General features: G+C 37.2%; 3 protein-coding genes across 3 annotated transcripts; 1 reads left to right on the top strand and 2 right to left on the bottom strand.

Annotated features, from left to right (window-relative positions):
* The first annotated feature begins 775 nt into the window (after nucleotides 1-775).
* On the top strand, nucleotides 776-5361 carry LOC147278176 (Tetrapyrrole (Corrin/Porphyrin) Methylase). The gene is made up of 9 exons (XM_086249815.1): nucleotides 776-1975; nucleotides 2117-2184; nucleotides 2276-2372; nucleotides 2462-2590; nucleotides 2924-3032; nucleotides 3135-3279; nucleotides 4052-4094; nucleotides 4424-4597; nucleotides 5105-5361. The coding sequence occupies exons 1-9, from the start codon at nucleotides 1775-1777 to the stop codon at nucleotides 5213-5215; spliced, it is 1077 nt and encodes a 358-aa protein (XP_086105941.1). The 5' UTR covers nucleotides 776-1774; the 3' UTR covers nucleotides 5216-5361.
* CKX5 (cytokinin oxidase 5) lies at nucleotides 5274-10729 on the bottom strand. Its single transcript, XM_086249813.1, has 5 exons — nucleotides 9508-10729; nucleotides 8897-9024; nucleotides 8233-8511; nucleotides 7046-7308; nucleotides 5274-6257 (listed from the first exon to the last, which is right to left on the bottom strand). The coding sequence occupies exons 1-5, from the start codon at nucleotides 10106-10108 to the stop codon at nucleotides 5918-5920; spliced, it is 1611 nt and encodes a 536-aa protein (XP_086105939.1). The 5' UTR covers nucleotides 10109-10729; the 3' UTR covers nucleotides 5274-5917.
* Nucleotides 10730-22524: 11795 nt separating this feature from the next.
* LOC147278174 (Pentatricopeptide repeat (PPR-like) superfamily protein) lies at nucleotides 22525-25762 on the bottom strand. Its single transcript, XM_086250814.1, has one exon. It carries the CDS (start codon nucleotides 25629-25631, stop codon nucleotides 22962-22964), a length of 2670 nt encoding a protein of 889 aa, XP_086106940.1. The 5' UTR covers nucleotides 25632-25762; the 3' UTR covers nucleotides 22525-22961.
* Nucleotides 25763-25890: the final 128 nt, after the last annotated feature.

Raw genomic sequence — 25890 nt, 5'->3', positions numbered from 1 at the left:
AATTTGTTGCAATGTCATACCTCCGTCAGTATGACTGTTAAAAAATCTCTTCAATGCTGATGTGGAATTTACGTGGCACTCCCACAATGCTGACTAGATACCACGTGGTCTGACAACATGACACATTATGCCACATGACATAAAAAATAATTTAAAATCTAAAAATTGAAAGAAAAAAATTAATAATTACGTGCCATATATGTTTTTAGATTTTTAATTATTTTTATGTCATGTGGCATGACGTGGCCTGTTATCAGACTACGTGACATCCAGTCATCATTGTGGGAGTGTCATATAAGTGCCACATCAGCATTTAAGAGAGCCATACTGACGGAGGTATGTCATTGCAACAAATTGGAAAGATGAGGTATGACATTGCAAAATTTTAAACATGGGGTACTAAATTGAAATTTGAAGTAAACTTGAGGTACTGAACTAAAATTAACCCTTTTATTTTTATTTTCTTAAGGACTAGGGTCAGAGTTATACGTTGGACAAAGTGAAAGAAAAGTGATAAGGGTAATTTGGAAATATAGGGGGGGTGCCGGTGGGAATGTGGGATGAGTGGTTTAATAATTTTTAAAATTTGATGGTGGGTGATAAAATAAATGGTTGAAAAATAGGAATTGGGGGTGAGAATAGTATGAGCATTTCTAGCATATTTTGGAAAAAGACACGTGTCTGCAAGAGCAGGGTCCAATTAAAACACTACAATTCAAGAAGGTGCTGAATGAATTAGCGTCTTCCGAACGCGTTCCTAAAATTTGCGTGTTTATCTGTATACGTATCGAAGCTGGTGTGTAAGCGTGAGTTGCTCTTGTGAAACAAAAAACCTCTGTTCTCTCTCCTCCACACACCAGCAAGCTTCAGGAAGGAGAGGGGTGCTCCTCTGTCCCTCTCCCTCCTGCCCCTTCTCTCTTTACTTTGTTTTCCACCCGAAATGGGTGTTCCTTCCCTGAGTTCTGTCTCAGCTGCTCTCCTGTTAATGGGAGCTCCTCTCTCTTCTTTGGGAGCTATTTTACCCTTTACTCTTTCTCTTTTATCTCCTAATCCTTTCTCCTGCAAACCACATTTTGAATCCCTAAATTTCCATGCCTACACCATCATCCCTCTCTCTCCTCCTCAGTACTTCACCTCTATTACCATTCTCTCCTTCAACCTTCTCACTCCTCAAACCCCAAATCTGAATGGATCTTCCTCCTGCCTTACCCGCCTATTCGGCGAGTTGTCTCAGTGGGTGCCGTGCGGTTCGTCCTCGTCACCCCATTACATACCCATCTCTCAGTGTTGTTCCATTTTGCAGGGGCCATGTTTGCCGTTCTGGAAGGTGATGTTTGGATCTTGGTGTTTGCCTAGTGAGTTTTGGTTTGGGTTTTTGCGCTTTTGTCGGGGTTTCAGTTTGGGTTTTGGTTGCTATTTTGTGGCTGGAGTGCGCTTGTGGCTGTGGCTCATCTCGCTGCGAACCCGCGTGGTTGGTGACAGAATTCGGTCTTGGCGGCGGCTGCTCCTCCCTGTATCAGGATTAGGGTTATCGTGTTTTCTTTTTTTCTTGTTTAGCTCAGCCTGCACCTTCTCTTCTTGAGTTGGGCCTCTTGTTTGGGCTGTTTTTCTCTTGTTTTTTCTTTGGGCCTTGGCCCTTTTGTTGTTTTTTCCTGGCTTGGTGCCTCTTTAATGAATCTCTTCACACTTGCCCAAAAAAAAAAAAAAAAATCTGTATACGTATCGAAAACGGTCTATCGGGTTGTGTTTTCACTTTTCCCTCCAGAGGGAACAAATGTTTACGCGAAGACTTCCTTCTCCGGCGGTTTGTTTCTCCTGGCGGTGGTCCGCACTCCCTAACTCGGTCCGTACTCAGACGTTGCAGACGTCACCCTCTTTCTGTCCTAATAAATTGGGTCTGATTGCTTTCTGTTCCAGCTCTGAAATCTCCCTAGAATTCACCAATGGCTCAATCCCCCAACCATCGTCAAAACAAGTAACACTTCACTACCTTCTCTTCAATTTCACTTTCACTTCATTGCTTGTTGGTAATCCAAGCTTTGTTTTGCCCATTTTTGTTAACGAAACCATTATTTTGCTTCTTTTTGAAACATTGTGTTTTGAATTTCCATTTCAGGGTCCTCTTAAACCCGGTCTATATCTAGTAGGAACTCCGATTGGAAACCTCGAAGATATCACCTTACGGTACTCTCTCAATTTCACATGGAAACCCACTTCTTCCTTTTTTTTGTTTTGTGAATAATTTATTTGTGTGATGTGAATTTTGGCAATGCAGGGCTCTACGTGTCTTAAAATCAGCTCATGTAATACTTTCAGAAGACACTAGGCATTCTGGGAAGTTGCTCCACCATTACAATATTAAAACTCCCCTTGTAAGTTTGAAGTTTTTTTGGGTTTTCATTTGATTGCCTTTTTTTAAGTTTGAATTATTTTAATTTATTCTCTTAGATTACATTTACAGCTGAGCTATCACAAATTCAATGAATCCCAAAGGGAGCAAACCGTGTTAAAGAGATTGAAGGAAGGTGGAATTGTGGCGCTCATAACCGACGCAGGGATGCCAGGCATCAGTGATCCTGGTACGGAATTGGTGAGGACTCCCCCTCTCTACATTCTGCTTTTTATGAGTTGGTTACTTGGTTTTGTTATCCTTCATGTATTCCTCTTCTAAAAATCTATCCTCATGTGGTGTGCACATTCTCACTGGGTATATTTTAAGCAATTCTATTCTTTTTCCTTGATGTATCTTCAATAGAATGGTTTAGAAGTAGCTCAGCGGTATTACTATGATATTGTATGTAGATGTAGAATGTAGTTGTGTCTTGAAACATTGTTTATAATGTGGTGAACTTGAGGGTTCTACTTTTTCATTTATTGTGGAGAATGGAATTGGTGCATGTATAAATATAAAGTCTTGATGCAGGCAAAGCTATGTGTGAATGAAAATATTCCTGTTATTCCTATACCTGGGCCGTCCGCTTTGGTGGCTGCTCTCTCTGCCTCTGGCCTGTACACTGATGAGTTTACATTTAGTAAGTTCTTCCTGAAATTGAGATGCTGCTTACATTCTTCTTGGTGGAATTGGCGTGAGTAGTTCAGGATTTAAGAACCCTATACTAATTGTACTTCTGTAGTTGGTTTTCTCTCTAAACATGCTGGATCTAGAAGAGAGAGGCTGACGGTTTCAGCAAATGAGGCGACAACACAAATATTCTTTGTACCTCCCCACAAGCTTCTTCAGTTTCTTGAAGAGACTTCTTCACTTTTTGGTATTACAAGGTAAATGTTTTTTTTACCTCCCTAACTCATTGAATGATTTATTATTTTTCAGCTGACTTATCTTGTTATGGTGAAAATGTCAAATCTGTTCTTTGCATTAAAGATAATTTAATCTATTATATGATTTATTGCTAGGTTTTAAAGAATGTACAAGGTGCCATGTTGATTTATAACTAGCTTGTAGACGCATACAAGAGTCCTGGATCACATATGTGCAAGTAACCTAGATTGCTCAAAATAATATGGAACTAAACTATGATTGGTTCTATGTGAAGAGCTGTAGCCTGAATAGGTGAAAGAGACATTCAATACAGTCAATAACATTCTTTTATGAGGGGAATTGGAAGGGTAGAGAGAATGTCTGCGTGAGTTTGTGGGTGTTGTGTAGTTGGGGAAAAAGTGAGGAGGGGATCACAGTTGACCTATTTGTTGGTGATTTTCCGATAAGGAGATGCTGGAGAAACTAGTATCTCAGTCTTCATCTGGGGCATAATCAATTAGCCTTGCAATTTTACTAGTATATGCATTCCACATGTATTGGCATGCATGCTCATACATACACTTCAACCTGATGTGGAAAGTCATGGGGAGAATGGAATATATTTGAGACTTGTTTGTATGAGCTTTCGCTCTGTTCAAGCTTAGTTTGCTATTAGGTCGCTATTGGTAAGTTACAAATTGAACTTGCATGGGTGAATTTATGTGCATTTACTGATTTAGTGGTTTCACAAATAGATCATTGGATGACTTTTTATATATAATTGTGATGCAGAAAATGCGTGATAGCTCGTGAAATGACAAAGATGCATGAAGAGGTAGGTTTTTTTATGACATATCCCATTATATCTTTATTCTATTTCTTTGATGGGTTGGTGAAAATTGACTGTGATGTTGACTGGTGAGTGGTGACCAGCTTATTGAATATATGCACAATTTTTCCCTGCTACATTTGTGATGAATTATATTAACAAACGAAAAATTGCAATATCATGTTTTCACAAGTATTGTTCGAGTCTGCTTTTTGATGATATAGTTTCCTGCATTTCTATTTTCATAATATAATTAGCAGTTCTGTTAATGTCATGTTGTGATCTTGACTTATAACTTATTTTATGACATGTCCTCAATTTTTTTGCTTCATCAGTTTTGGCGGGGTACATTGGGGGAAGCAGAAGTAGCATTTTCTACTCACCAACCAAGAGGTGAAATTACAGTATTAATTGAAGGGAAGGAAAATTCTCCGATTGAAACTCCATCAGAGTCTCAGCTTGAGAATGAGTTAAGAAATTTGATCTCCAGTGGGCATAGTCTTTCTACGGTAATGACTTCTTTCTGGGTATACCAAATTCTAAGTTCTCTTCACACAATTTAGTATTTCTGGGGATTGTTGCATATTCGTTAGACTTGTGCATAACTCCTTTGAAGTTGAAATCACGAGTCTTTAGTACTTGAGATCTTTTTAAAGCTGTTTTGTTTTAGTTTTTGCTAATTGATTGGTGGCTGGTTTTGGCAAAATATGACATGTTGAAATAAGAACTACTAGTGGTTGAAATGCACTTTCAATGTTTTGCTAGGAGCTTTTGCTCTTGTACTGTTTACAGTATAACATCAAAGTGGAACATTTCATGGAGGAAAATTTACAATGAACCGATAGCTGACTAAATTATTGGAAGTAAATTAACTTATTATAATGGACTTTAATTGCAGCATATGGGTCTGATCATGAGTCCTGACCACCTTTCTGCCCCTTATTTAGTTATTATTTTTTTGTTCTGTTTCTTGATGATGAAGCTAGAGGGGTTTGACAACTCTTATGTGCATATAGGCTGTCAAATTAGTGGCTGATGGAACATCAGTGAGAAGGAAAACGATATACTCAATTGCATTGCGAAAATTTGGGAAGCAACCTGGTTCAGAAAGTGATCCAGATCCATGAAAGCCACACAGAGAATGACCTTATATGCTTACTGGTGGAGCCGAGAGTAAAGTATCTGTTGAGCGAATTGTTTTTTCATCTCATGTTTATCACCAAAATATTTACATGACTATTTTGCTCCAATAGTGTACTTTCACCTTTCTACATTCGAATTTGCATGTGTGCTAGGTGATAAATTTGGAAGCAGAAGCAGAGTTATAGACTGAAATTCACTTTATACTGAATTTGATTCGTCTAATTGGTAATTACAAGGCTGTTGTAGTTGATAACATTGATGAGCAAACTAAAAGGGTAAGAGAGTAATTTGCCAAACTTCGATGGGATGGAGTCATGAAAGTGAAACCAGAAGTTGCGGACAAGATGTCAAGACCCAGAGGCAAACCAGACGGGCTGTCGGGAAACCCGGGATCACGATCACGGGCGCTGCATACATTACTGCCATACAACGAACAACAACGTAACATATTAACATGACAAATGCAGAGGACCCTCTGGACCCCACCATTCCCTCCTCAACCACACCCACGCCCTAAAAAAACCCTCTTTTGTTTTCTTTCATTCTTTCTTATCGCAACATTAATAACCCTTTAATTATTAAAAAAATTCCATCTCCCTTTTACTAATTACTTGCTTCCAATGCCAGTATATGTACATCTCCCTAAAGTTATGACTGACTATATGTGGTTGGTTTGTACGTTTTGGTCACAATTTATCACTATGATTAGGAAGAAGTGAGGATGGGCTGAATATGCGTTGGCCTGTGGCTAAAATGCGCCGGGGGTCAAACTCCATCTTCCTGTGGTAAAATTGGGGCCACTTATCTCCAAAGTGGTCCATCCACTCCTGCTCTGTAGTGTAGTGGGGAAGGTACTGTTTCACCTTGATCCCTGCATCATCACAGAATCTGAGGATCTGACGGTTCTGATTGGTGAGGTGCTCCAAGGTGTGGGTCTGATCCCCAGTATCCAAAGCGGATCTTAGCAACGCCACAAGGTAAAACACATCCTCATCAGGTGTCACCACCGAGTTCCTCTGGTCCCACCTGCACAAAATCAAACCACCATTAAACGCCAATAAGCAAAACATGTTACATGTACAATGTGTTTTTTTTTTTATTGTGTGCAATGTATGGTTGTTGGGATTTGATGGTTTAGGGAGAATCAGCAATCAGCTGAGACCCACCCTACCAGTAGAGGGTGAGGGTGAGGGTGAGGGTGAGGTTGATGGGTCGTTCTATACTTCCATGTCCATGTAATGTATGTACCAACCAACGACAATGTTTATGGAACTACCTTGGAACAAGACATGGATGACATCCCATCAGTGGATCTACTGAGAATCTTTCCACTTTGAATCATCTCCACCGTCGACTCTATTGGCTTTCCAACTCAAGCCTAAAGAGCATGGCTAAAGAAGTGGTTGTGCATGTGGTCCTGGGCCAAGTGTTTTGGCTGCCTAGCCCAGCTATACCTTTTATATATATATATATATATATACACTTTCGTATATCATATTTTGAGCAGGTCCGCAGTTTCTTTCATGAAAGATTCTATTTGTCTATATATATAGCATAATTACCACAACACTATATATTTCACTAGCACATGCATGTATTAATTTGGATATAAGATCAACATTTTCGATACCTAATGCTTGGATGAGCCATACATACATATAATATGATATGATATGATATGATATGATTCAATGCTCGCATGCATGCAACAGCTATATATATATATGTCGTTATAGTAATTTGCATGCATTCAACGAAAAGAACATTAGCGATGGATGACATTACATATATTAATTGGCAGCTGTGTCACTTACTTGTCTTTGTTCATAGGGTAGATGAGAATGGGTCCGCTTGTCTTATTTCCTAAAATGCCCTTGAAAACCCCTTTATCGAAGTCAGAAATCCTTGATTTGGGGACAAAAAGGTTGAGCCATGGGTGGGGCACCTCCCACAAACCCTTGGACCGGAGCTTTAACTCGGCTTTGTGGACTCGGTCCAAAAAATCCACGTAAGGAAGATCGGTTGTGAACACTGATGTCGGTACAAAATCCAATTTTTTTAACAAAGCCTGTACTTCCTGCGTGAAAAAACCCCCAACTCACAATTAAAAATTTAATTATTGAATTGTCGTTTTGATTGAATACAAGTATTAATTTAATTAAAGAATACAATCAAAGTACACGTACAAAAGAAAGCTGCTACCAAACTGTTGCTTTTGTCAGGATAACTTTGATTCTAATTAATTTCTAATTAGCTAGAGGAATAATTGGGTGGTTGGGCGGCTTAGATTTAGTAATATATAACTATAATTTTTCTTTTCAAAAAGGTTGCATTCAATCTTAGATTCTGAATAGGATAATAGATCACAAATCTCTTCCATGTTTTCTTGCGTATGTCTTGTTACATTTTATAGTGGCTTATTGAATTATACGCTTAAGACTCTAATCTCAATCATATAATCTAGGTTTAGTGGGACACTCATAAGATTGTTCAATCTAGAAAAACTTAGCTCTCATTGGTTTGAATATGTACAATGACAAGGTTGGAAAAAATGAATTTAATTAGTCTTAAAGTCTTGAAGCCCCAACCAACCAACTCATGCTCTTGCTATTAATTTAATTGGTTTAATATGTATTTGCTCCAAGGTGTTGCTTTAGCATTAGCATGCACGACACCAGTTCTGACTAGACCCATATATAGTTGAATTTAACTCTTTTTATCATGACTTATTTAGTATTGTTACGTATTTCATTAGGTTTATAGGACTAAACAGATTGGAATATTTCCGTTCTTTCTAATTTTAGTAGCTAGGTTGGTATATAATGGCCGCTATAGTCTATACTATATATATACATAACTTGCATACCTGAAATTACTAATTGTTGGCCTAATTAAGCAGCCCCCACTACAATGCCAATTGTCTAGAAACAGATTGCAATTACATGGTATTAATAGAAATTAATTAATAAAGCTTTGGCTAACGATGTACACGTGTACGTACCTGATCAATGGTAAGAGCAGTTGATTGATCGTAATTTTTGGTGATCTCCAAGCAATATAAGACACCCCCATTAGAATTATTAATGGAGGAGATTTTGACAGGGTTACTAGGCGAGAAGAAAGAGGACCTCCAGTTGTTGATGAGGCCCTCATCTACAATGACGAAGCCTTCAACATAGTCGAATTTGTGGGTGGTGGGTTGCCCATGCAGAGAGATGAGGAATTCTTGGTCTTTGGTAAAGGCCGAAAAATCCGAATAAAGTACTCGGATCCACCTCACCTATTCACAAGAATCACAACAACAATATTTAATAAAGACAAATTAAAGCACCTAAAAAGAGAGAAAGAGACCACGTTGAAGAGGCGAATTAAACGACACGTCAACAACATTGCCAGCTATAGAACAGCCATTTGAATGGGTTTAACTTCAAAAGGTCCATTTAGTGGACCCATGACCCATGACCCATCATCCCCCATCCCTCCCCCATCCCTCCCTTGCTTTTTAGGTCATTATTCCTTGCTTTTTAGGTTTTGTTGCTAACAAATACTAGAAATTTTTTTTGCACAAAAGTATGTATCCCACTGCCAAACCCATTTGAAACAATATGTAAGTGAAAAGTTTAAAATTAATATATATATATATATATACAGAGAGAGAGAGATACCCTTTGGGGTGCTGGTTCAAGAGCAATTCTAGCCCTAGTGATGATTCCAAATTGCCCTAGCCCACCAAGAACAGCGTTGAACAGCTCTAAGTTTTGCTCTTCTGAACATGTCATGAGCTCACCCTTACCTGCAATTAATCCAAGAATTAAGGTCCTTAATGCAATATTGATATCATGATACTGCCAAAGATTTAATTTGAACATACATACCCACAACCACCAATCATCATGCATTAATCAAAATATATATAGGATAAGCACTTTAATTTGGCAGCAACCCACAACAACTTAATAATGTGATTGATGAGAATCATATTGTTGCATCATTTAGAAGACATAACAAAAAAGAGCCCATGTGAAGGCATACATTAATTAATATGCTACAGTCCACAGAGGAATATCACATTAACTGTCTTTCTATATGGATGTTTATACAGACGAAGATTAATTAGTTTAATGATCAAACAACAAATACACCACATTATATCTACTAAAATCATCATTTTCTTCTCAACGGTTGATATAAAATACTGACTTGAAAACCTAGCTAGCTTACAGAAAAATGATATATAGAATAGTTATATACATATAAGAAAGTGTGACTGAATTACCTGTAACAACGTCAAGCTCATGAACATTACTAATCTGAGGTCCATGGTTGAAAGCTTGGCCACTGATTCCAGCGTTGGAAAGAGTTCCACCCACTGACAAGTACAAGTAGTCAGTCCACGACTTGGGCGCCAACCCATGCTCCAGCGTTGCCCTCAACACATCTATCCACAGCTCCCCACCCCAAGCATCCATATACATCCCCCGCTCCGAAACCCGCCCTGCCTGAACCGGAGATCCGACCCGACTTCCTAATGATCCTGACCCACCGCTCATCTCAATCACCACCCCATTGCTTGTCTGGGCCTGCCCGTTGATCGAGTGCCCATGCCCTCTAGCCGACACGGTGAACCCGTGCGCGGAGTCATACGCGGCTCGTACCAGCCGCGCTATGTCTTGGGCAGAAGCCGGATGCAAAACGGCCAAGGATTCGGCTCGGCTCATGAGACCGAAATCCTTGGAGGCAGTGTCCACGTCGGACGGGTCGACGCTGAGCTGACCGTCGACGACGAGGCGGAGAAGGTCCGTGGGGTCCACGGGCAATCCGACCGTAACAAGCAATCTACAAATCGCGAATGTAATCAAAACAAGCTTAGTGGCCATGACCTAATGAAGTCTGTGTCTCTTGTTGGACCTTCAAGTTTCTCTCAATCTATTGTATGGAAGATTGTTAGATTTATATATAGGCTACATAATGGAGAAGTGGCGGTAAAGGTGAAGGGGGTGAAGGATAAGAGATTAAACTGCGCACACACAAGATCGACACGGCGGATGGAGAGGAACAAGGTTAGAAAGTGAAAAGGTAGAATTATGGGAAAGAGGGAACAAAATCTTGTGGCAGCTGCCGCGTTCTGTTGTGGGGAGTCGTGGAGCTAACGTAAGCCTGGTTTCGCTTTAAAGATTTACTACGCAACATGCACAGATTCGATCTCTATTTCTTTCTTGCCTTTTCTTCAAATTGATTTCTTCACCTATACATACGTAGCCTTAATTACAAGTGTATAGAGGACTTAGTAGTCTAGGACTTGGACCATATATATTAGATATAGAAATATATAGAAATATATAATATTTAGGTGCAGATAGATAAGTGAAGGTAACGAGGAATTCAGAACTGTTGGACTGTTTCTTGGTTTATCTATCTATCTGAATTCTCACCAGTGTATAATTTTGATACAGATACAGATGGGGAGAGAGAGAGCCTGAGTGTGTCTGAGTTTTGTGTCTAGGATATAACATGCAGGTCCTCAATTTAAAGGACAAGGACTCAAGAGTCATGCAAGGACTAATGGGGTAGGTGGGGTCTCTGGACACATGTCTGTTCACGTGCGAGGGCTGAGAGACACGTGTGGGCAGCTAGATCAGAGTTTGTATGTAAAACTCAGTAGGCCACCCTTTGAGGAGTAGAGGAAGGCTCTCTCTTTCTCTGTGTGTCGGGGCCCACCTGTGGATACGGAGGATCTGTGTGGGGACGCGAGCAAGGGAACGATCACGTGGGTGCAGACTCTGCGACGATGATGTTGCTATACTCTGCTATAGCTTATGCAACCAATAAAGATTCTCTTCCTTTGCTATTTAGGGTGTGTTTGGTAATACTGTAAAAATAATTAGCTGTGAATTAAAGCTGCTGTGAAGTATAACTAACTGTGAAACAAAGTAGTTTAGTGTTTGGTAAATTGTGTTTTCAAAAGTGCTGTGAAGTAAAAGTAGCTGTGAAGCAAAGCAATACTGTTTGGTAAATTTTCATGTAAAAGTGCTTTGGATGTTTATAATGACTAAAATTGACATGTTATAGTTGAAAATATTTTTTACTCATTTGTTTGGCAAAAAAAAAGTGTTTTTTGCTTGTTTTTCAATTTTTTTTTTACAAATTAATAGTTTTTCATTTTACATGTTAATATGTATGAGGTCTAAACTGACACATGTCTCTCATTTGTTTGATATTTGAAAACATAACTATATATTATTATCTAACAAAAAACTATAACTAACATTCGACATCTTTTTCAACGTAAAATAAGAATTAAAAATATTGGAAATAATAACAAATACATATTAAAACGTCTAAATGGATGCACGAATTAAACTTGTAGCAATGTTATTTCTCAGTTGCTCCATCTCTTGTGCTCCCGAACCCTGGGTAATATGATAATCCTCAATTTGATCTGCCTCCTCACTTACGATGTCATTTGGGTCATCCTCACTTTCATTAAAATGTATATCACGGTTGGCATGCCTTCGTATGTAGTTATGAAGTGCCATAGTTGCAATGACAATTTTAACTTGCTTCGTGAACGAGTAATTGGGCATGTCCCTTAAAATCTTCCACCTTCTTTTCCATACTCCAAAAGTACGCTCAATGACACTCCTAAGGGAAGAGTGCGCGTGGTTAAATATCTCTCTAGAACCTCTTGGTTGGCTACCCCTGCGGAAATCTGGAAGATGATATCGTTCACCCTTATATGGTCCCAAATACCCAATCATTTGTGGATACCCAGCATCCACAAGATAATATTTACCTGTCAAATACATTATATGTTTAATTATACTATAATTTTAAACTATAAAATTGAAAGTTCAACATTATAATATTGAAAGTATAATATTACCATTTGGAGGTTTAGGAAAGTTTAAAGCATCATTTTGTAAAACTGACATGAATACTCTTGTATCATGTGCAGTGCCTTCCCAACCTGCACATGCAAATATGAATTGCATGTCAAAATTACATGCAGCCATTATGTTTTGAGTCGGTATCCCTTTCCTGCCAATGTATGGTACTTGATCTTGAGGAGGTATCGAGGCATGTACATGTACACCATCAATAGCACCAATACAATCCTACAAATGATGCAAAGATAAACTTCTCAATACATGTAACTTAATTAACAATAATTAATTAACAAGAAAAATCATAAATAATTAATTAACAAGAAAAATCATAAATAATTAATTAACAAGAAAAATCATAAATTACTAGATCAAATTATTACCTTAAAATGAGGCATATATCTAGGATCTCTCAATATTTCTTTAGGGGTACCGTTAAACTCATCTTCCAAAGGTTTGATGATATCTATTGCCATAAGACATACACAATCAAGTAAGACACTAAAATATCTACTTACGGTCTCACCGGAATGTTGAAACCGTTCTTGAATTAACCTATTTCCTACCCCATGTCCTAAAGTGTGCAAAAACATTCCCAACATCTCAGCAGCACTCATTCTCCTTGAACCTTTCAACCCATAATGAGTTTCCAAATCAGTACACAATTTAGAAAACACATATTTATCCATTCTAAACATATCATGACACCGACGTTCATTCCCATCTAAAAGCTCCCTCAACCAAATATTTCCTGTTTGGGAAGAAACCATACAAGGAACTTTATGAATATATTTTTCATAATAATATTCAATAGTGCGAACACAAAGACATATAGCTTGGTTAAACTCCTCCTCATCTTCCAAAGTGTCCATATTCTAATAAAATAACCTGCAAATTTAAGATTTATTTATCATCAATCCATATTTCCATCATGAACAATAGGAACCAAAAACAAAAAAAAACAACTAAACATATAATACTAATCAAGTTTCAACCATATACTAATATCCAAATAATAGTCAAACAAATTGTAATAATCCAAGTTCCAAACATATACTAATATCCAAATAAAAATCCTATCAAGTTTCTGCTCCATATCAGGACTAATGCCATTTTTACGAAATTGTGCATACTTCTTGTTTTTCTGCATATCAAAGAGATAAAGTCATGATTATATAGCAAAAAGACAATAAAGTCATGATTATATAGCAAAAAGACAATGAATTCATGATTATATAGAAAAACATATTGAATTCTGTTTTAGAGTGTGTATACTGTAGTTATGTGTTTTCAGATTTTCACATGTGGTATGAGAGCCTTTAAGATTACTATTAAATATTTACAATTTATTGATCTTACATGAATTAGGTTCAGAACTTGCAAGGATAAAAAAAGGTTATGTATTTATACATAGATATCCGCTGCAAAATTGATGTCAAGGGTGTGATCAGTTTATTTTGGTCTTGCTCATAGTTCTCTTTATGTCAGATATCACAAAATTATAAATTAAAACCATATGCATCGATTAAAACCATATGCAACCATATGCAACTAAGCTGGACCATTTTCGATTACATATGCTGGACCATTTTCGATTAAAACCATATGCAACTAAGCTGGACCATTTTCGATTAAAACCATAATATCATCAACTAATTAAACATTTTATTGAGTCTAAATGCATCATTATAAGTAATAGTAATCAATCCCAAATCAAAGAAAGCAGTGGTATGTACTGAAGTCAGTTTAAGACAAATTCATGATTATATAGCAAAAAGATAATAAATGAAAAATTTACACACCTGAATTTTACTCTGCCACCAATCGTTAGAAGCATCAACAGTACCAAGTTTGGGATTCCACCCCAGACCAGTTTCCTTCCCTTTTAATTCTTTCCAATATTTCCATTGTTCTTTAAGTACATCCCACTTATTTTTCAATTGCGATTTAGATAATTCTTGTCCTGTCTCTTTAGCAAAATTGATCCTCAAACTTTCCCATCCTTCCTTTTCAAAGTGAGTAGTAGGACGGCGTCCTGCCTCAACCTCCTTGATACAAAGGTCACAAAATATAGGTATATTATGCTCATTCCATACAGCCTTAACTCCTGAGTCATTCTTCTTTCCCATCTGTATATAAGTACTTGGTTCCATAACCAAAAGATAGCCAAAAGATAGCCAAAAGATAGCCAAAAGATAGCCAAAAGATAGCCAAAAATAAACCAAACTGATCATGGAAGTGACTCAAGCATTAAAGTGATTAGTCATAAAAACATAATGAGCTGTCTCATTATGGAAGTCTCTATCATGGAAAGCAATTAAGTGTGTTAACTGTTAAGGCTGTGTTTATGGTTCAGATTCAGGTGAGGAACACTAACTAAATTTATAGCCTTGGCCATTAGAGTAATGGTTCCTGGATGTACCAAGCTTGTGTCTTAACTAGTCAGACACCCACTTGACTACTTGAGCACCAATCTTTAAATGTTCAGAGAACCAAAAAGGGATTGCAATCCAAAAATGGACAATAATCAATAATCAATAATCAATGCCTCCTAGGGATTGCAATCAAATGGACATAAATTTGTATTGATTTTTGTTCGTGCTTCAGTTTCTCTTCTTCTACGGCTTAGATAATAAGTTAAGATCAATGCCTCCTAGGTCATCACTTTACCACCCAAGTCAAAAATCCACTCAAGCCATTTCTTCTTCAGGCACTAACAAAAGCAGCCATAACCATTTCATCTTCAAGAAAACCCCAAGTAGGTAATTTATAGTAGATGTTAAAAAATAAAAGTGCACTTGAATACACACAGTAACAAAGCAAAAATAAAAACTTGATGATCAATTCAACAAACTTAAATGCTCAGATCATTGTGACAGTGGAACTTATCCAAGCCCTACAGAGGCAATAACCAACACAAACAAACAATTCAGACATTGGCAGACACTCGATATTAGACAAACAACAAGAGTTACCAGAAAAGAAAAGGATGGAGTTCAAGAAATTACTAATTGCTCCTGTAAAATTTTTCTCTCTTGAATGCTTGAACTCCTCTCCTCTGTTAGCTTTAAAATAGTAACTTCAGCCTGGAAAAAATTAGAAAAAAACAAAAAACAAAAGGAGCTGGGTTAATATTATATTTTGAAAACTAATCAAGTAGAGACTGGATTCCAGCAGCATGCCTGTACATTGTATGAAGAGTTTGATTATTGATTATTGATTACTTGCAAACCTCAACCAAATCACTTGCTAGAAGAAGTAATATCCTTGCCCATATAACAGGGGTGATTGGTTTCTATTTCAGAAGACAGCTCAAAGGGTCAAGAAACATTTATTGTAGAAGCTCAACTGTGCTGAAGTCATTGATAAGAGATGTGTAGAAAGTGAAAGCAATTAGGATTCTAGGTGATTGAGTAAAAATAAATTACTCATAAAAGATTTTCTGGTCATTGTTTGAATCCACAGGAGTTACTACCATTAGACTAATCAGAAACTCAACACTCTGTATGTACTAAACAAGAATCCTAAAGAAACCAATCCATTATACAAGCAAGAGATGAGAGAGTGGGTGATATAAATAAATAAACCTCAAAATCTCAAACAAGTGATCGAGGCAGTAAAACCTTTCTACATCTCAAACTAAACCCCATAAATCATCAATTCGCACAAAACCCATATGCACCAGAAAGATTCTTAATCATCCAATGCAACAGCAGCTGCTTATTAACACAAACACACTGCACTCACTATTGTAATGCAAGCACTAATTCAAAAAAACAAGATATGGGGTTTTTTTTTTTGGGAGGATTGATTGAATTTGTACCTGACTTTCAGCAAGCACTAATTAACTAAGATGAAATTCCCAAACAGAAATCAAAATTCAAACAACAAGCCTGGCCTCACTCAATGAACCCTAAATCAAAAATTTAGGAAATTTTGACAGAGAGAGAGAAACATAGAGCACTAACCTATGGAGACGACGACAACAGACGATGGAGACGACGACAACAGACGATGGAGACGACGACAACAGACGATGGAGACGACGAGAAGAAAATGGCGATTGAAGGCTTTCAAGTTGCAGAGACTGTGAGAGAGAACGGCGGAGAAGACAACATCGTGAAAATGTGAGGTATAACATGTAATTTTTCTAACATGATCGAGGGTATAATAGGAAATGTAAATATTTCATTAAATGACCGGTTTTTTGTAACTCACAGCTGCTTTTAAAAGCAGGGGAGGACCTGCTTTGCATAGTTACTTTCACTCACCTCCAACTTTCATACAAAGCAACTTAATTAATATTTACCAAACACCAATTAGCTGCTTTAATTGTGTGTCACCTCACAATTGTAATAAAAAGCTGCTTTTCCATGTTTACCAAACGCACCCTTAGTCTTTAGCACAATACGACTCAATCCTCATCGATCAACAGGAATAATATACATGTTCTCATGCTCAAATATCAATTTTCAACTTCTAAGATAATCGATCACAGAATCTAGGCCTTAGATTACAATGTGTACTCCTTTGCCAGAAATGCTTCGCAAAGCTAGCTATTCAAATTTATTCATAAACAACAAGTGGGTTTTTGGAAATTATTAGTCAATTTTTAAATTTAATTAATTTGTTGGTGAGATATAAATCTATTACACAATATCAATTTCAATTGCCCAAGTGGGTTTAGCGCCCAAGTTTGGATTTATCCTAGAATAGTCAATTCTTAATTTCCAATTTAGGAACTCTTGTTGGATAAGAATAGAATTCTCGTTTCCTAGCTACAAGAAGATTATCATTATTTTTTTCTTCTTTTATAAATATAGAAGGAGATTATACGGTCAAGTCACATTTTGAGAATTTGAAGTACTTCTAAGAGTAAGTTTTTTTTTGGACAATTTAAAACTAGATGTGGATTATTTGAATGTCTAGACCAATTAATTAACTTCCTTGATCTTATATGTGTGTTTTTAGTTGTAAAACATTTTTGGGTTAGAAAAATTGTTGTAATTAAATAGCCAGGTAGAAGGACTCACCTCCAATAATTCTGCTTGACAATGCAGCTTGCATGTCTAGGACCTATCGACCGGCTTAATGGATGAAATGATTGTCCAATCAATGAGTTCATATTTTGAGCTAGCTTCAATCTTTATCGACAGACACATACAGCAATTCCTGGACCACCTAATAATAGCTTGTCTATATATATATGTTGTCCTCATTTCACTACTGATGTGGATCGATGGTCATTTTAATTAATTACCTCTCGATCACTCTTCTGTTATTAAACATATATACATAGTCAGCCAATGGTGAAAATATTGCATGCACCATCAACAACAACATTGGTGTGGTTACCAACTACTACGAAATTAACGTGTGTGGAAGATAATGAGTCCGAAATTGAATTGGAGGGAGTGGACAACTTGACATTGACCATGCAGAATAAAGTCATTGATCGATAGATCAATCTCGATCATTTTCTTCCATCAAACAAGCCCGGCCCACATGAACTGGGGACGCATATATATATATATATATATATATATGCATTAACCATTTTAATTCTTGGTGTGAACATGCAGTTGGAACTTAATAGTATATACAAATGAAGTTGTAAATGAATTTGAGTATTCATGACCTACTGGGAAGTTGATTTGTCAGATCAATGTTGTATACGAGGAAAATACTTCCATTTAATTGTTATAAATCAATATAAACTTGGTTTTTCCTTTTCACAACATCGATTGAGTCTTGAGTTTTAACAATAAAGCTTTGTCTCTGTCGGGCGCTGTACAATCATCAATAAATTAATAAACCTAGCTTCTTTAAGTTGTCGACAAGAATAGGTGTGGTTACAGTGCCTAATGTCCTTCACACTTGGATTGCAACATGAGTCCTGTCCAAGAGGACCAAGACTAACCAACTTGTTAGTACCAATTTAATGCCCATCAATTGTTTTATTAGTCCAAAACTCAGCATCCAATTTGGACTGTGCATCTGTGCATACGTAGATTGACATTAATAATTAAATATGCATGCGTCGTATATAGTACGTAGGACCCATGACTGATATTGAGTTCATAACAATCCATGCAATTCCAATCTAGGATGACACACTCCATTATCTCAACATTACAAATAAAATCCATATTATACTTTATAGTTTACAAAATAATTTTTATTTTATTTTATTTTTCAAGATCTAGCTTCTATACATACTATGAAGTGAGTGATCGATGCATTACTATTGTGGTAGTTATTATTAGTTAGATATATATAGACTGTATAGTAGGGTTGGAATCGTGACAACACTGCATGTACTATACCACTATATGACTATATACCCTCACTAGTCTGTTTTTTTCTTTATTTTTTGAGGTCTGCTAGAATATGATATTCTTTTCAAATTTCAAGTATAGAGAATATACCCATTTGTTATGCAGTATATATTATGATATATTCTAACTTTATCCAGATTATATATATACTAGCTACTGGTTTGGGATAGTTTAACGTGGATTTTCAATTACACACATGCATTATATATATAATATTTGATTTTTCTTGTTTTTCTTTTTGGATATGCAATTTTCTATCAAGCATGGATAAGCATATATGCGATTTAAAACATAATAATTCCCCACCATCCTCTCTTAATCTTCTAATCTTCTTTTAAGGACAACCCATCATGTATCCAATACGTACTAAATTCTACTGCTCACAAGCTAGGTATTAACTTCCTGAGAAAAAAAATTGTGTTTAACGCATTAACTGTTGAAATGCATGTGCTTAACAAATTAAATTCTCTCTTCAGTTTAATATTTAGCCATCAAACCAAACACCGGAACTTTCTCTTGCGGTCTACCGTTTGGGAAATAGGTGGGCCTCTGCCTCTCTCACATTCTCTCTCTGTTCTCTTTTATGCGTTCTGAAAAAGGAGAAAGTGATGATTTTGTGTATTTGCTTTTATGCGATTCGTTCATCTTGTCTTGCTAGTTGCTTTTGAGTTTAAACTTTAAACCCGGCCATGTTTTACGGCCAAAGTTTTCTCCCTCTAACTGCAAAGCCAAGGGCTACAAGGACCTACACAAGTGTCACTTTACAGGAAAAGCTGCTCAACAAAGCATTAACACATTCACTTTGTGTTAGTGTATACCACAGCAGCCCTCTTTTTGCATCTGACACCATTTGTTCCTTAGATTAGATTCTTCTTTTTAATTCTCCTTTTTCTTAAAAAGAAAATAAAAAGATTATAATATACAGGAGCTAAATCATGCAAAGATATGTGCTATAGACCCCTAATGAGTTGAGAGGGATCGATTCTTCTAGGCTTTAAAAAGGCAAAGAGATCGAGTGTATGTCTGCAATCTCTGAAGTGAGAAAAGTTGATTTTTTTTTTTGGGTCTTCATCATGAATTCAATTACATGAACAGCTCATTCCCAATTGTTATCATTATCATTATTGGTTCTCAATTTTCACTTTCCCATATAATATTCTAATAATTAAGCAAGCTGCCAACCACCATGCATGCAAACTCAATTAATTAGTCCTTTTTGGTAGCAGCACATTAAAATATATCAGATGTAGTTTCTGTAAGAATCATGCAAAAACTAAGTCATTTTTCTTTCCTTTTTAATTTCTCAACATTTTAGTGGAAGGGAAGCTAGCTAGGGGGTAATTAAAAGAAAATATAATTTCTTAATCTTTTGTTGGTGTGTGTAATTGGCAATTACTACAAGAAATGTGAGCAAAGCACACTCCTTATTGGTGACACAAAATGAGGTGACAATTGAGAACTTTAGTTCTTATTGTCCAATTGACACCCATTTTTTGTTAAAATTGAGACACTTTAGTCCCTATTGCCTAATTGCCACTTCATTTTATGCCACCGGCCAATGAAAGTGTGTTTTACTCACATTTCTTGTAGTGAATATTGTGTTAGCTTGATGATTCCAAATCTTACTTGATATATATTAATTGCATGCCTATATCTGGTAAAATGCAGCTGTAAAGGATAGAAATGAAGTCAATTTAGAATCCATGCATACATGATAGGATCACCAAATTTGATCCGATTGATCTCCTCTAATGTCGCAAATAATTAATACATACATGAAAGTCGTGTTTGAGAGGTTAAATCAAATATATAAGTACATGATAGTTCACTGCACTTGGAACTGGTAGAGCAATTAATTGGAAAAGGTAAAGTTCATTTCGAAAACTTATAATTGCCTTTTGAGAGAAACCAACAAGACGAAATGAAAAACACATGCATGTATGCAAGGAGGCCCTTATAAGTAATTGCCTGATGCATGCATGCATGCATCTATATATATCATCAGCTAATAAGATATGGATGAAATTTAATGCCATATATATATATAGCAATAACAGCTAAGCATTATCTGCAAACCACTAGCACTATATATATATATATGGGCTCTAGCCAATTGAGTGAAAGCCAGTTCTTTCCTACATAAGAAAAACAAACAAATATACCCATGCCATGTGATTTACTCACATCACTAGTTGATACTACTAGTCTACTATATATAGTAAACATTGAAATATTTGAGCCTGATCTTAAGCTTTCCTTGTAGTGAATTGAAATGAACCAAATGGGGCCATTAATTAATTAGTCGGTGGCATGAATAAAATGCATGCTATACAGTAAATTGTACGTACGACGTTGGGACCGTTGGGTGTAGCTGGTGATGATTCATTGCTGTAGGTGCATGATGAGGCTGTGACCACTTTATATATTAATTGGGCATGTTTTTGACGTGGTCATGGTCCTCATCATGGACCTCATGGCCCTCCTGATGCATATAATAAATTGAAGGCTGAATGAATGAGGATTGAGGTGATGGATGGATGGATGGATGGATGATTCAGTTGAAATTTGGTTAATTTGAGTTCCCCCATGCAAAAGATAAGCTACAGAAATAAAATCTAACTCAGAATCTCGGTCCATATCATTGCCAGATCCAATTTATTATTTAGTTTTTGTCTGACATCATGTGTTCTGGAATTTCCCACAACTAGGTCCCATCTCCATTCTAATTCATCTCTTTCGCATCGCATCGTCTTAATTTATATATAATAATTTTACGTACTAATTATGCCATACAATTAGAATCTGATACACCTACTCTATATTCACTTAATTAGGTCCACCAAATTAATTAAGTGAGACACTTCATCTTTCAGTTTAGCCCCTAGCTACCTGTATATATATACAGTACTACTCCTAATTGTAAGCTAACTTGGTTATTATTGAGCTGATCAGTGATCACCACAACCACAATCAAATATATACATGATCGATCATATACCGAAAGGCCATATTTATCATTCAAACGTGTAGCCTTATCCAATATCCAGTAGTGTACCCACTCTATAAAGGGAGGTCCCTCACTCTCACTCCCAAGCTAATTGTATGCCTTCGTAAAAGGGAAAGCCAATTGATCTAATTAATGGAGTACTAGATCTCATATATACAGGCTCCTTCTGTTGAGGTATACCTCAACTTATTTATGTTGAGGTATGAACTTGTTGGGGCCCACACGAGTCGTTTTGTGTCGATCCGAACCGTTCGCAAGGATCATCTTCATTGATAGATCATCCTTGCAAAAAATTAGCCAAATCGGAAACCATTTGCCTATCTAACTTTGATAAAACAAATGGACGGTTTCATCGAAAATACTTGGTTCGTCCATTTATTTGATCAAAGTTAGATAGGCAAATGGTTTCCGATTTGGCTAATTTTTTGCAAGGATGATCTATCAATGAAGATGATCCTTGCGAACGGTTCGGATCGACACAAAACGACTCGTGTGGGCCCCAACAAGTTCATACCTCAACATAAATAAGTTGAGGTATACCTCAACAGAAGGAGCCTGCTCATATATATATATATATATATATTCCCTTCTAGGCTTTCTAGTTTTAATAATTTATCTTGCTCCACCATCTTGGCACCATATGTAAACCTAAAACCTGTAGAAATATAGGAAAGCACATGATTTAAAAACAAAAACAAGAACAAAAATTTCTCAAAGAATCACAAATACTTCAGAAAATCCGAGACGATATTGGGCTAACTCATCCTTTATGAGAAGTTGGCCCAGTAACAGAGCAGACCAAGTTAAGCTCGAGAGGCCCTATCACCTTAATGAACTTGGGCTATCAGGACGGATTCAACCATGTTTGGGCCCGTGCCCTGCTTTTGAGGGAGCACAAATCCACGGTGCAATTAGGATCCATAAGCACCTGCTTAAGCTTCATTTGTTAATGTTTTTATTATATCACAATTAAAAATAAAAATTTTAAAAATAAAAATAGTAAAAATGGATATATCCCGATTCCCGACAGAAGAAGCTATAAACATTAAAGATCTATAAATCATAAAGAAGATATATCCACTTAGCTTATATCACAATTATAATATTTTCTTTACAAAATCAATGATGCAAAATTTGCAAATCATATAAATACAGTTAGGGGCCTTAAACCGGTTTTTCCAAGCAGTATTAGTGTAATAATCTTCAACTTAAGCGTGATTTTCACTTGTCCTGACATTGCTTCTGGAAGGGCTGAGCGTCTGCTTCAGAATCTATCAATCTAAGATGATGTACTTAATATAATCAGATGACTGCGCTGAATTACCAAGCTGGATAATGAAGAACCGCTTGCCAAATAACAAAGCTTTTGGGATTGGATATCAAGTCTGTATAAGGAATCTCTACTTTGGTTGATGCCCTGTTCCCTTCAACAAAGCCACGTTTCAGGTGAAAGCGAAACTCAGCTTATAACCTCCCCATTTAATGCTTTTCCTCTACAACTCTACCAATAGTCCCCACAAGAACAACTCCCATTACTAAAATGGTGTAATGCCTTTGAGTCACTCAAATATATATCACACCCAAAAGCCATGGATATATATTTCGCTGTGCTATGGCAATCTCTACACATTCTCAGATTTTTCACTATCCTAATGGTTTGGGGTACACAAGGGGAGCCAATGAGGGCAAAAGCAAATGCAAGTTTTTCACTGTGAACCCAGCCAGTTTCCTCCTCTTCTTCCTCAACACAAAGCCCATTACGAAAATCAGGTCTTTTTGCTTGTTCTGCTATATTTTGTATCCACAAATATAGAGAGCTTGAGCCTAATTTCAACCTATCACCTGCAATAAATGTATGCACTGTGTTCTTGGCTTCAATCCAGCACTGACCAAGAGATTTCTTTCTTACATTCCCTTTTCCAAACCTTCTCAATTTTGAAGTTTCCTCAGACTTCCCAGATAAAGCATATGCCTGTGACATTAACTGTTGAATCAGAATATTCCCCGGTTCCAAGTCAACTAAATGCTCCCCTGCACGAATTGCCAAGGCAAGGTTCCCATGAATCCTACATGCTGTAAATAAGGCAGCCCAAACAGAGGAGTCTGGTTCTATGGGCATATCAACAATGAACCCCATTGCTTCTTGAAGCCTACCAGAACGGCCATATAGATCCACCATAGCTGAATAATGTTCTAGACCTGGTATAATTTGATAGTCTTCAGTCATGCTAGAGAAAGCTTGTGTCCCCTCCTCTACCATTCCAGCTAGACTGTATGCATATATAATACTTGCAAAGGTACCTCTATTTGGTTTAAGCCCCAACTTCTTCATCTGATCAAAAAGATCAAGTGCAACATCTGGACGACCATGTAAGACATATCCAGAAATTGCTGAGTTCCAGGTGATGATATCTGTGGATGGCATTCTATCAAAGATGATTCTTAAATACGCTATGTTTCCTGATTTGGCATAGGTGTCTATAAGGGAATTTGTAACAGGGACTTCAGACTCCAAATTTCTACGCAATACGCTACCATGGATCTCTTTCACTTTTTTCATGGCAACTAAATTCACACAAGCAGGTAGGACACTCAACATAGTAACTGAGTTAGGAATAACACAGAAGGCTTGCATCTGCCTGAATACCCCAAGTGCCTTGTTTTTTTCCCCAAGTTGCACGTAACCAGCGACAAGAGAGTTCCATGATGCCGTACTCCGCTTAACTTTCCCATCATTTTCCATCCTTTGGAAGAGATCCATTGCTTCATCCTCATCTCCATTCTGCATGTATCCAGTGATCATCTGATTCCATGTCACAGCATTAGGATGCACATCTGATTCCTGCATCTTCATGAACAGTTCATAGGCCTTACCACAGTACCTAGCTTGGCAATATCCTCCTATCATTGAGTTCCAAGTGTAGACATCTTTCTCTGAGATCATATTGAAGACCTGATGAGCAGCTTCCAGTTCCCGACACTTTGAAAACATGTCAATGAGTGAATTTCCAACCAGTACGTTATCAATGAAACCCATCTTTACAGCAAGAGAATATATTTCCAACCCTTTTTTCAGTGATTTTAAAGCTGTACATGCTGAGATAGCACTAGTAATTGTAATCCCATTTGGTTTTACCCCTGCCAAAAGCATCTTCTTCAGCAAATCCAATGCATGATTCCTCCTGTTGTTTTGAGCAAACCCTGAAATCATAGAAGTCCAAGTATATACATCAGGAGTTATCCCAAAGCTCTCCATCTTCCACATCAGTTCCATCGCAGCATCACAATGCCCTAATTGGTTATAACTAGCAATCAATATATTCCAAGTTACCAAACCTGGTTCAACCCCTTCTTTGCTCATTGCATCAAACAGTCTACGAGCTTCTTCATTCTCACCCTTCTGGCAATAACCAGATATAATTGCATTCCAACTCACCCCATCCCTCTCATCCATGTTGTCAAACAACCTCCTTGCCCACTTCAACTTTCCACACTTTGCATACACCACTAATATCGAATTATTTACATGAATAGATTTAGTCAAACTACACCGGACCACCATGGAATGTATCAATTTCGTGGTCTCGAAATTGTTACAATTCCCACAAGCCTGCAATATCTTAGGGAACAGAAAGTAATCAGGCAAAACCCCATCTCTCACCATCAAGAAAAAAAGCTCTACTACCTCCTTCCACCTTTGGTCTCTAAGACACGCACCAATCATGGCCGACCAAGTGTACAAATTCCTCTCACGCATTCCATGAAACACCTTACGTGCATCATCCAAAAACCCACATTTTGCATACATACTCACCAACTTAGTCTCAACAAATGGGTTTATTTCCTCAACTAAATTAATACGCTCATGGAGCTTCCGACCCAGTTGAATAGAATTGATATCAATACAAGATTGAAGTAAATTCATATAAGTAGTGGGTGTTACCTTGGACCCACTTTGGGCAATGGAGTCAAGAACCGTGATGGCCTCGCTGAACTTGCCATTCTTGCAGAGGTAGTTCAAATGGCTGTCTGTGTCTTTTGGGCGGGTTTTCCTGGAGAGAGAGATTGTGGGTTTGGTGGGTTTTAGTGAGAATTCGGATGGGTTGCCCAGTTTAGATGGTATTATAGTTATGGGAGGGTTTGATTTGCATGGGATAGTAAAATTCTCCATTGTTGAAAGTTGAAACTACAAAGATTGCCTTTTTTATGTGTGTTCTTTTCAGTTCATGGCTGGAGGGTGAGGTGAAGCAAAGATTGGAAGAATGCAGAGTTGTGTCCGTCCACTTCCCACAATGCAATGGATTGTGTTTTTTTTTTTTGGACCGAACATTGCAAGGGATTGAGGAAGAGAGTTGGCCAGTAATATCTAGCCACGTACGAGTGTGAAAGCACATTGGTCAAACAATTGACTGCCAGGGTATAACACGACG

Source organism: Dryas octopetala, chromosome 7 (genome assembly GCF_963921425.1).
Source record: "Dryas octopetala chromosome 7, drDryOcto1.1, whole genome shotgun sequence".
Classification (NCBI taxonomy): domain Eukaryota; kingdom Viridiplantae; phylum Streptophyta; class Magnoliopsida; order Rosales; family Rosaceae; genus Dryas; species Dryas octopetala.
The sequence above is the reverse complement of the archived record's forward strand: the minus strand, read 5'-3'. Positions and strand labels throughout refer to the sequence as shown.